This window comes from Dipteris shenzhenensis, chromosome 31 (genome assembly GCF_047967505.1).
Source record: "Dipteris shenzhenensis isolate YYH24624 ecotype China chromosome 31, Dip_SZ_1.0, whole genome shotgun sequence".
NCBI lineage: Eukaryota > Viridiplantae > Streptophyta > Polypodiopsida > Gleicheniales > Dipteridaceae > Dipteris > Dipteris shenzhenensis.
Window position 1 is genome coordinate 20,016,797 of NC_141626.1, and position 12,666 is coordinate 20,029,462.

Sequence of the window (12,666 nt, forward strand, 5' to 3'; positions counted from 1 at the left end):
TGGTTCACAATGGATGCTTTCAGTTCAAGTTCTTGTTTCCCAAGATTGTGGGCAGACCAGTTATGCTCTCACCCATGCACCTCCGTATGCTGGGCACAGAGGAATTGGAGCTACTACTCAAGCTTTGGAGAGGTATTTTTATTGGCCAGCTATGCGTAAAGATATACACCATTTTGTTACAGAATGCCTTACTTGTTAGAAAGTCAAGTATGACAGACAGAAGGCACCTAGCCTACTGATGCCTCTTCCTATGCCTCACGCACCACGGGAAAGCATAGCGATGGATTTCATTTTTTATTTGCCACGATTAAAGACTGGAAATGATGGGATATAACCTGTTATTGACAGATTCAGCAAGTAGGCCCATTTCATTCCAGTACAGAAGAAAATCAAGGCAGATCATATGGCTAAAGTTTTCCTAGCTCATATTTTCAAGCACCACGGTATGCCTAAGTCCATTGTTAATTACAAAGACCCCAGAATGAACAGCCTGTTCTGGAGAGCCTTATTTAATAACATGGGGACGAATCTAAATTTTTCTTCTTCTTTCCATCCCCATACAGAGGGTCAAAGTCAAGTAGCAATTCAACAGTGCTAGACCTTTTGAAATGCTACGTGGCTGATAAAAAAAAGCAGTGCTAGACCTTCCAATCGTGGAGTTTGCATATAATAGCATAGTTCATACCTCCACAGGTAAAGCCCCATTTGAGGTCATATATGGAAAGGTGAGTCTGCCACCAATCCTGAGGACTAAAGATGAGAGATTTGAAGCTGATCAATATGTCAGAGACCTCTAGACGGCATTCAGCCAAGTGCGGACAGCAATACAAAGGTCTTGGGAGAAACAAAAGAAAGCTGCAGATAAGCATAGAAGGAAACTAGACCTCAAGAGAAGCTATTGGGTACTTTTAAATTTTGAGAAGGCCATGCTCCGTAAGCTTAAGGGCAAAGAGAAAGTCTATGCCAAGTTGTCTACAAAGTACTATGGCCCTTTTCGGATCACAAATGAAATCGATGAGGTGGCATACAGATCGCAATTGTCAGAGCATTGGAAGATTCATAATGCCTTTCATGTGAGTCTTCTGAAGAAATATCAAGGACCGGAGCCTACTGAACCTATAATAGAAGATCCACCATAGTAGATTGTGTACCATATGGTACGCAAGAGACCTCAGGGCAAGGAATTTTGTAGATACCTTGTAAAGTTTAAAAATTATTCGGCATTGAATGCCAAGTGGATGGATGAAGACATGTTGTCTAATTATCCACAAGTTCTAGATATTCAGTTGAGATCAACTGATTAGAAGCCAAGGGGATGTTACCAAGCTGTAAATATTCCAAGTAATGTACAAAGCTAACCATTTATTTGATTATAATTAAGGAGTTCTTCATTTGTGTTTAATTCTAGTCAAAGAGTTCTTTTAAGTGGTCAAAGACACTTGACTTCGGTCAAAAAGACCCGAGTTTGACCAGGGAGGCTTGGTTTAGGCCAAGAGGATTGACTTTAGTCAACCAAGATGTTTCAACCTCAGTTGGAGAGGTTTGATTATAATTAAGGCGCCTTGACTTTGGTCAAAGTCCTTTGATTATGGTCAAAGGGGTTTGCCCTCGGTCAACTAGAGAATTAATATTTGGTGTGCGTTGGGTTTGCTTGGTGGAGACGCCCAAAGAGTTCTTTTAAGTGGTAAATATTCCAAGTAATGTACAAAGCTGACCATTTATTTGATTATAATTAAGGAGTTCTTCATTTGTGTTTAATTCTAGTCAAAGAGTTCTTTTAAGTGGTCAAAGACACTTGACTCGGTCAAAAAGACCCGAGTTTGACCAAGGAGGCTTGGTTTAGGCCAAGAGGATTGACTTTAGTCAACCAAGATGTTTCAACCTCAATTGGAGAGGTTTGATTATAATTAAGGCGCCTTGACTTTAGTCAAAGTCCTTTGATTATGGTCAAAGGGGTTTGCCCTCGGTCGACTAGAGAATTAATATTTGGTGTGCGTTGGGTTTGCTTGGTGGAGATGCCCAAAGAGACTAGGGTTAGTCTACATATTATTTTTGCATGCAAAAGCTAGCGGTTAATGGGTGCCATGGTGGTGTGCTTCATTAAATTGATGCAGGTACTAAGAGGGGTCAAAATACCTTAGTCTACATATTATTTTTACATGTAAAAGCTAACGGTTAATGGGTGCCATTGTCATGTACACGGATTCATATCTGACGTGTACTGGGGTACACAAGACTAGCTCAAGTAGCCTGGGAAGGCTTAGGGCTAGGCAGGCTTGATTCTCGAGTTGAGTGGCAAGGGTACGAACCAGATAGAGGTCTCCGCTATTTTTGGCACATTGGGCCCAAGTCTATAAAAGGGGCCCAGAGGTTCAGTCTTTAGGGAACCGATGGGAACAAGTCTCGTTCCCTGGTGCTAGGTCTGATCCTGGATTGAGTCGTGGACGCGCACCTGCATCTTAGCGTAGCCCAAGGCCCAGCTGCAGATCCAAGGCCTCTGGGCGCCACCTGGTGGTATGGGACACCAGGCTGGTCATGATCTAGTTGGGAGCTCGTGCTAGTAGCTCAGCTCGTGGCTCGGAGAGGACTTTTGATTCGGGATCGTATCCCGTAGGTGATATGGTTGGGTGGTGAGCAGCCTGCTCAGGTTCCTCACGTTGGTGTGTTCTTGTGTTTGCTTGTAGGTCATAGGTTTCAAGAGTGCTGGGGACGTGTCAGTTGGTATCAAAGCCAACTCCTGAGGTATGAATCTCTGTTACGAGAGAGATTGGACGTGATTTCCTCTAGGTATGACTCAAATATGGAATTCATGGTGATATCCTGTAAGGGCTTGTTCAATCGTCAGTTAGGGTTGTTGGTTAACTGGATTGGGATAGAAGAGAGGCGAGAGAGAGCTTTGGTGAATTTGAGGTGAAGCAGGGTAGATTGGAAGGGCGGCTAAAAGTTCAAGGAGAGAAGGATCTTCTAGAAGGAAATTGGATTGGAGGGGATCGCAGGGAGAGAGGATGGTGAAACGATTGGAGTAGGAAACACAGAGGGAAGCAATGGGCTAGGATGGGCTTTGGAAGGCCACGTGCATCCTTCTGGATGTGCGCAAGGATGTTTTTCTTTGGGGTGACCACCACTGGTGAAACCCATTTAGTATTATGAACCGGAACAATAAATCCAGCTTCTACAAGCTTCTGCAACTCTGAGCGCAAAGCGTCGGTCTATAGGGGCCCTAATCTCCGATACTTCTAAGCCACTGGCTTAACATCAGGCTTTAGCTCTATCTTGTGTTTTATGGCAGTCACATGGCGAAGGTGGTGGTAGCTAGTTGCAAAGAGGTCAGGGAAACCTTTGAACATTTCTAGGAACTCATCTTTCTCACTCTGAGTGAGGTCTAGAGAAAGCATAGATTCAAGCTATTGGGGACTAGCTGTTACCTTTTTCGCGGTGGCGGGGTCGGAGACACCCCCATCATGTAAACTTCTTCCTCTGAGAACTCCCCCCCGTCTGAATCTTCCATTGACTCAGACAATGAGGATGAGAGAATATTACTATCTTGCTCCTACCAAAGTTAGGGGTGTGCTTTTTGTGCGAGCAAGGCTTTCTAAAAGCCACGGCTCATGGCACCTTTATCTTGGCAGTTTGCTTTCACGCTCCAGCCCAAAGTACCGCACACGCGAAGCCATCTCCTCAGCCACCATCTTTGCCGGATCTCGTCAACTAGGGCTGGTCTACTGCAGCCGTCAGTTTGGATCAGCTCCCCCCCCCCCCCTCTTTCTCTTCAGTTCATCAGCTCGTCACCCTCTAGCCTTGCCGCTTTCTCCTCTTGGCGCAATCTCGTGGTAGTTTTTCGTTCACTGCCTGCTCCTTGACTTGATCTCCACTACTGCCTCCTCTTTCCTAAAGTAGTTCTTTCCTCCAACTTCGACTTCAGCGCTTCCTTTACCCCGATTTCTTCATGGCTGACTCAGTCGAACCCAGGCTCACTGAGGGTGATCACGATATGGATTACTACGGAGGGGACGACCACGGTCTCTACGATGATTTGATTACAAAGACTACCATTAGTGAATTCACCACCACTCTCGACATGAAGTTTGAGCTGGTTAATTCAAATCAAATAAAGTTGACGCAGCAACTCCAAGGGATTCAAGCTTCTATCACGCTTTTGACCAGCATTGTTCAAGCGCGCACGCATGTTGATGCTTTGGCTTCAATGTTGGGTCCAAATATTACACCAGATCCCTATCCCGGAGATCAAAAATCTAGGACCAAGGAGCTGGTTGACACTTGGTTGCACAAGTGGCAAGTATACTTCCAGTTTCACCCTTATCCTGGTGAGAAGAAGATGCAACTTCCAATAGGGTATTTATCAGGGAAGACTCTACTGTGGTAGAAGGAACTCCGACCGAAGCCCTCCACATGGATCGAATTTGAAGAGGTCTTCAGGAAAGAATTTCTGAAGAAGGAGGAGGATTATGATATCGTAGGCAAGCACAAGGCCCTCGATATGTCCAAGCTGAATTTGACTTTTGAAGTCTAACTTCAGAAGTTTCGTGATTTGCAGACCAGAGCTACAAAGATGGACCCCATCACTTTGTTGGGCTTCTTTGTGGATGGTTTGCCTGGCTCGTATAAGCTTCAGATCAAGAACAATAAGTGTACCACTTTGCAAGAGGTCATTAACTATGCGCGCATCTATGATGATACTATGGCCAGCGCAAAGGGAACCACTACTGCCGACACGAGTGGAAAGAATAAGAGGAAGTCCTTCCGATCGACAACTAGTACAAGGGAGTCGAAGTCAGTTGACAACGCCTCCAAGAAGAGACGAAGAATGGTGGAGCCCATTTCCTACGCACCCTTAAGCTAAAGAAAGAAGGACACTGTTTTATTTAAAAGGATCGAGGCCACACTCGAAATGATTGTCCTAAGCGCAAGAACCAGATGCAAACGCCAAGACCAAAGCTCCATGCGGAACAAGGAATCAAAGCTAGGAAGCTAACCAAGCATCGATTACACATATTTCTGTAAATGTCATTACCTGCCCACTTTCTTGTAATTGCACTTTTAATAATTCGTTATTTGGCCCCCATGACCTTTTCCAAGCTTATGGAGAAGTAAGGGACCAAAGAGTTCACATTCTCTTTGACCCAGGCAGCTCTCACAATTTTGTGAACTACAAACTTGTGGAGAGGATGGGGCTGTCCACAACACCTACCGATCACACCTACGAGGTGCAGCGTTCAGCAGGGAAGTAGTTTTCGAATCGTAAGGTCGACGAACTTTCTATCCTTCGGATCGTAAGGTCGACGAACTTTCTATCCGGATTCAAGACTACACAGTTGCTCTTACGTGCTATGTCATGCACTTGGAACATGTGGACTTGTTGATCGGAATAGAGTGGTTTAAAACCCACGATATTTGGATTGGATGGAAAGATCATACACTCTCTTTTTTGGACAAGGACACCCAATTTTGTATTCAATGTGATAATATTCCCTCTTCTCAAGGACCTATTGTATTTGCGATGCAGCTTTGGAATATAATAAACACTTCTCATTATGATGTGTATCAGTGTGTTTTGATTCTGCTTTATTCATTTGTTGTCTCTGTTAATAACAAAAATGATTTAAGCATGTTTGAACACCGTGAATTGAGAATGTTGTTAGATGATTTCATGGATGTATTCCCCGCACAACTGCCGGAAGGTTTACCTCCAAAACAACAGTAGATCATCACATAGATTTAGTACTTGGGGCTCAACCTATTAGTATTCCACCTTATAGGATGAGCCAACTCAAGGAGGATGAGTTAGCTTCACAACTACAAGACTATCTGAATATGGGCTATATTCGCCCAAGTAAATCAAGAAGAAAGCTGGTTCATGAAGAATGTGTGTAGATTATAAACGATTGAATAAAGTGACAATTAAGAATAAATACCCTCTTCCTCGGTCCAATGATTTGATAGACCGATTGGCCGGAGCAAAGTACTACATTAAGATTGATTTGTTACCACCAAATCCATATCTATGCTAAACACGTAGATAGAACCGCTTTCCATACTAGGTATGGCCACTACGAGTTTCTTGTATTACCTTTTGGTTTGACCAATGCTCCTGCTACCTTCTAGCAAATTTGTTCAGAGGTTATTTGGGCAAATTCGTTGTCGTGTTCTAAGATGACATCTTGGTATATAGCCGATCGCTAGAGGATCATCCGGATTGTCTTAGTTATTTTAAGACAGCATAAGCTCTATGCCAAGATAGAGTAAATGTGACTTCTTTATGAAGGAGATCATTTACTTTAAGACACAAGATTTCTTCCGAGGGTATCAGCATTGATCTGGATCGTATCCAGAAGGTTTTGGAAGGGCCCATCCCTCAAACATTGAAACAACTTCGTTCTTTCCTAGGATTTACGGTCTTTCTACGGAAGTCCATGGGTGATTATTTGAACATCACGACACCCTTGACCAACATATTGAAAGGTTGTGGACGCAGGTCTACCCAACCGATCTCTTGGAATGATGCATTGAACAAGGCTTGTGAGACTTTGAAGCAAACTATCAAGGAAGCTCCTGTTCTTGTATTACCCGATCCTACCCGGCCTTTTGTTTTAAAGGCCGATGCGAGTGATTTTGCGATTGGGACAGCTTTATTCCAAGAGGGCAGACTTATAGCTTTTGAAAGTAAAAAGCTAGACGACACCCAATATCATTGGCCCACACTAGAAAAAGAACTGTGTGCAGTTGTGTATACTCTAAAGGTTTGGAGACACTACTTGTATGGTTCCAAGTTTCTTGTATTGACAAATCATCAGTCAATCAAGTATGTGTGTGACGGTACAGAATTGAGGGGCAGAAAGGCTAGATGGACAGAGTTAATGCAAAATTTTGACTTTGAAATACATTATCAAAAGGGTTCCATGAATAGTGTGGCGGATGCCTTAAGTCGAGTCAAGTTTGTAAATGCTATGTCATTTACGAAAATATCCTCAAACCTATTTCAATCCTTGAGAGGACTTTGCGCAACTGATAGTCATTTCAGTTCTTATTGGCAGAAGGTCCAAGATGGAAGCTCCATGGTTGACCAAGACTCGGGGATTATGCCTCCTACACTACAAGCGGCGGGAGGTCAGTGGATGATTAGGAACGGCTTGCTATTCCGGAATGGAAAGATGTGTGTGCCAGATGTTTCGAATCTTCGATCCAAGATTCTCTGGGAGTGTCATGATGCTCCTAGTGCTAGACATCCAGGTATACATCAGACTTTGTCTCTTGTGAAACATACCTTTTATTGGCCTAAGATGCGTGCATTTATTGAAAGCTATGTGGTAGGTCTCCGGGTTTGTCAGCTTACTAAGGCCGAACGCCTTAGAAGCGCCGGTTTATTACAACCATTGCAAATTCCGGGTAATAAATGGGAAAGTATTTCCATGGTCTTCATTACGGGGTTGCCTAGAACGCGCAAGGGTCATGACTCCATTTGGGTCATAGTCGACCGTCTGACAAAGATGGCTAGATTTTTACCTACTGGATCAACCATCTCAGCTATTCAGTTAGCTCATGAGTTTATGGACCAATTGTTTAAGCTATATGGTTTGCCTTCCGACATAGTCAGTGACTCTAAGTTTACAAGTAACTTTTAGACACTTGTTTTTTAGAAGTTGGAAACTACCCTAAGTATGAGTTCCTCAGATCATGCACAATCTGATGACAGTACAGAGAAGGTTAACCAATTGGTTGAAGATATGCTTCGGGCACATGTTTCTAAGAGAGAGTCTTCATGTGAAGATTATCTCCCCATGATCGAATTTGCTTATAATAGAGCAAAGCACTCAAGTACAGGTTACAGTCCTTTACACTTATGCACGGGTTTCAGCCTAAGTCACCAGTTATGGTTGGGTTCAAGGGAATTCAAAATGATGCTGCAAGGACATTCTTACAAGACATGCAAGAAATGTTGCAATTTGCCAAAGAGTCTATTAGAAGTGCCCAAGATCGGTATAGATTTTATGCTAAAAGACATTGTTCACCCAGAGAGTACTTTGAAGGAACGATGGTGTATTTACGTATTCCCAAGGAATCCAAGAGCCTAAGTACTAGTTTGGTTCCGAAACGATCCCCCAGATACTACAGTCCGTTAAAGAATTGGACCAGTTGCATATAAACTAGAATTGCCTCCTGATGTTTAAGTCCATCCAGTGTTTCATGTTAGTAGATTGAAAGAGTTACTGGGTGCGGATGATCAACTTGTTTCTCCTCAAGAAATAATAGAAGTTAATGATTTGACTTTTATTCCACACGAACCTGAGAGTATTCTTGAATTTCGTGAAAGACAATAGAACTATCACAGAATACAAGATCAAGTGGAAGAATCGTGTTGAGGAGGATGCAACATGGGAGAAATTACCTAACCTCCAGAGGACATTCCCGGGTTTTTTTGCGAAATCAGGAGTGAGTTCTTAGAGGAGGGAAAGTATGTCATGTACACGGATTAAGTATGTCATGTACACGGATTGGTATCTGACGTGTACTGGGTGGGGTACACAAGACTAGCTTAGGCCTGGGAAGGCTTAGGGCTAGGCAAGCTTGATTCTCCAGTTGAGTGGCAAGGATACGAACCAGATAGAGGTCTCCGCTATTTTTGGCGAATTGGGCCCAAGTCTATAAAAAGGGCCCAGAGGTTCAATCTTCAGGGAGCCGATGGGAGCAACTCTCGTTCCCAGGTGCTAGGTCTGATCCTGGATAGTCACGGACGCGCGCCTGCATCTTAGCGTAGCCCAAGGCCCAACTGCAGATCCAAGGCCTCTAGGCGCCACATGGTGGTATGGGACACCAAGCTGGTCAGGATCTGGTTGGGAGTTTGAGTAGCTCAGCTCGTGGCTCGAAGGGGACATCTTATCGTATCTCGTAAGTGTCACGGTTGGGTGGTGAGCAGCCTGGTGTGCTTCATTAAATTGATGCAGGTACCAAGAGGGGTCAAAATACCTTATTTTCATGGAGCTAAGGAAGAACCTTACGAAAGCACATGACCATGGGAGTTGGAAGGCCTAGAAGGACTTAATCCATGGCCAGAATTTAGATAGTGGCTAGAAATTAGACACTTGGCACTTACCAAGAGGAGGAGTTTCTCTCCTTTGTATTTTCAGTTTCTCTCACGTTTGTAATCAGCTTGCGAGTTGCAGATCTTGTACTCTCTGTAAATCTTTCATTATATGAAATAAATACCTAGGGGGGGTCCAGCCCAATTTGGTTCTAGGCCCTAATGTGTGCAGAGAGAGTGAGTTAGTGAAGCTGGACGCCTGCTACGTGACTCTAGCTCGTTCTTTGCCATCTATGAGAATTGCCAATGTATTGCTGAAGATTGCAATTGGTATTGCCTACAAATTGCTGGAAAATTATAACATGAGGATTAAATTTGTCCTCTTCCTTTCAAAGCAGAAGATACTTCATGGAGAATGATATGGGATTGCTATTGTTAGTGTTGGTCTACAAGTTGGGCGTCGAATGCTCGCATGGACACCAAGGCTAACTCATGTGAGCTCTAGGAATGCTTCTCTCAACATCACGTGGGACTGGAGCACTTGTTTGAAGTCTTGGCTTGACTCCACCACTGGGTGTCACCTCCTCCTCTTGGCTCCCACTAGTGAACAAGCTTGTCTCTGCTGACACCATGTAAAAGATTTGCCATGCGCATATTCATAAAGGGGAAGCAAGCGATCACAAGGCTAGCTTGCAAAGCTCATAGACAAATAATGGAGGAATGAAGGAGATCTATTCCTTTGCAAGATGTGTCCCAAGGCGGCTGAGTATGAGAGTGAACAAACTGCTGAAGTGCTCCTCGAGTCTAGGTCAATAGCTTGCAAAAGTCACTATGGAGTACTATAAGGGGTGGAACCAGGGAGGAACCCCATATTAAGGATCTTGGGAGCTGAGTATGAGAGTGAACAAATTGCTGAAGTGCTCCTCAAGTCTAGGTTAGTAGCCTGCAAATGTCACTATGGAGTAGTACAAGGGGTGGAACCACTTTCTATAGGGGGGAGGAGCTCCAAAATAAGGATAGGAGTTAAAAGAAAGAACAAACTAGAAACCTCGACCAGGTTAGCATCTTATCAAAAACCACCTACAAAAGCCACCATGAGGAACAGACCTTTAGCGGATCACGTCCTGCTGGTTGGACTATGTTACTAATTCAAACAGCAGATCACGTCCTACTACGTAGGAGGTCACCATGGTCTAATATATATCTAGATGAATCCAAGAACATGCCCAAACTCATCCTCTAAGAACACGACACAAAGTGCAGTTTCAATCTCATGATAGTCACTCATAAGGTTGAAAACAGTGAACTCCATCACACATAGTAGGGACTAGCTACTATAACATCCCCAATGACATCAGGAGCGCCCAACGCTGGGTTCGACAATAGTATAAGCATATGCTCTCACACATAGAAACCCACACACCCACACATACTTGAGCATCCATTTATACAAATGTCTTCGTAGTTGAGTTTCTATTGGCACTCAAGAGGTGAAAGGCAGGCTCGGCCGTGACAAAGGCTAGCACTAAAGGAGAAGGAGAAGCCTAGTCAAAAAGTAGTCAACATTCTATTCATTCAAGCTACAAGTCGTTGTGAAGACTATACGATATCATTTTAGTCCCTCCCAAATGAGGTGGCCTAACTTCGCAACCTATAGCCAAAGGTAGACGGGTATTAAAAACATTTTCAGTCTTTTATATATATATATATATATATATATACACTTTGGTGTAAGGAGGCTCCGAAATCAGATCTTTGGAATAGAATCCAGTCAAGAAAGGGAATCCAATTAAAGATGAGCTGCCTATAGGCATCATGGCATAAGTAGAAGGTAAGAAGGAAGCAAGCCCTCCCATCCTACGCATATCTTGCTCATCCAACATGGCATGAATTATTGAACCTGCGCTCGGGGGGGGGGGGGTAATGCTTTAAAAAAAGCGTGATTCATTGAATGAGAGACGCTAACTGAATAATTGGGAATGCCGTGGGCAGGGATCATATAGCCTATATATATATATATAGAGAGAGAGAGAGAGAGAGAGAGAGAGAGAACAAGCGAAAGAACAAAACAAAGAATGGAGTTTGTAAGTATGAGTAAATGAGCAAAAATAATATCAATTAGTAGGCAAAGCTACGCTCAATACCCAAGCATAAGCTGCCATCTGGGTTTCGAAAGATTCCGGAAGCTCTTTCATAACAGAATACTAAAGAGTTCCATCAATGCAGACAAGACGTCGTGCCTGCTAAAGTTCGACTCCTTGAGGCAGCAGCAGTATAACAGTTGGCAGGGTAGCGAGCGACGCAGCTAAAGGAGGAGCCGATCGATCAGCTACGAGCTGGACCCTCTCCCTAATGCATGATCGTTGCATCAAATTCGGTCGTGAGGAAGCCTTATTTGACAGCTGCATCGTTTTTCTATTCCGGAAAGCAAGGTCGATTTTAAGGTCGGCCGTACGAATGCAATTTCGCAAGCAACTCCCTGTGACAAATTCGACACGAACTTTCGGGGGGGGAAAAAGAACCAACCAAAATCGATGGTCTTACTTTCCGTAAAAGTCTCTAGCCTCTTGAACATCATTGACGGGGATAGCCAGATGGAAAGGCATGCTCGGCGAAGGCTGTCTCTTGGAAGCAGGAGCAGCATGATGATCAAGTTGCACGTCTGCTGCGCTACATCTGTGGCACAACAAGGAATTCGGAGGTCTATGTCAAAAAGTTGAAATTAACCAAAAAGGTTGGGGAGGGAGTGAAACGAATTGAACTCACCGAATGCAGTGTGGAGAAAGGGCAGAGGGTAGAGGTTGAGCGGAGGGCGGAATCCAGAGCGAGGGGCAGAGCGACAGAGACTCTTGAGCAGTGAAGGACGAAATCGCCATCGCCATCGCCATGCCCAAAACACTGCGAAAATTCTCTCCTCTCTTTTTCTCAAACAAGATTCTTGAAATGGGTCCCCAATTGAAACTGGAACAGATCCGCCCATAAGAAGTTTCTTTTTGCCATATAAAAGCAGCACAAGTTTTTGGCCTCGCCTTAAGTCGAATTTTTCTTATTAGCAATGGTTCTAGTTTTTAAATTTGATAAATTCCAGTTTTTCTCATTGCCCTTTGTTAAAGCTATAAGCCCGGGCAATTATGCACAACTAACTATTTTGGGTCTCTCTCTCTACCCCTCTCGCTACCTCTTCCTGCTACCTCTGCTACCCCTCCCGCTACCTCTGCTACCCCCCACTACCCCTCTTGCTATCCCTGCTACCCCCTCCCGCTAACTCTACCCTTGTTACCTCTCGCTAACCCCCTCCACTACCCCCCCGCTACCTCTGCGCCTCATCATCTACGCCACCTCTCTCCTCCCCCTCTCCTGCATCATCATCACAGGTCTCCTCTCCAGTAGCCTCACCATTGGCCCCACTAGCCATGGCTCCACAGTACTTTCCCCTCGTATCACCTCTACCTCTCAGTCAGCCACCCTTCATCACCTCATCCGGCCTCGCTACTACTACATATCACTCCCCTGCCCAAATCATGCTGTCCCCACCCTCAGTACAACCTCAGCAGCCCACCTTCATTCCAACCCCTCTCGAGATCCAGTTCCCACCTGGACCAGGACATCTTAGGCCCCCGCCAGATGCT

General features: G+C 44.3%; 1 protein-coding gene across 1 annotated transcript in view; it reads right to left on the reverse strand.

The window, feature by feature from the left end:
* LOC147881169 (uncharacterized) overlaps positions 1 to 12,015 on the reverse strand; it is a 73,567-nt gene extending 61,552 nt beyond the window's left edge. Inside the window, exons 1-2 of the mRNA XM_087369994.1 lie at positions 11,804 to 12,015; positions 11,582 to 11,713 (exon numbers count right to left, since the gene is read on the reverse strand). Coding sequence (XP_087226120.1) covers positions 11,582 to 11,713; positions 11,804 to 11,925 — 254 coding nt within the window. The 5' untranslated portion in view covers positions 11,926 to 12,015. The remainder of the gene's footprint in view (positions 1 to 11,581; positions 11,714 to 11,803) is intronic.
* Between the last annotated feature and the right edge of the window lie 651 nt (positions 12,016 to 12,666).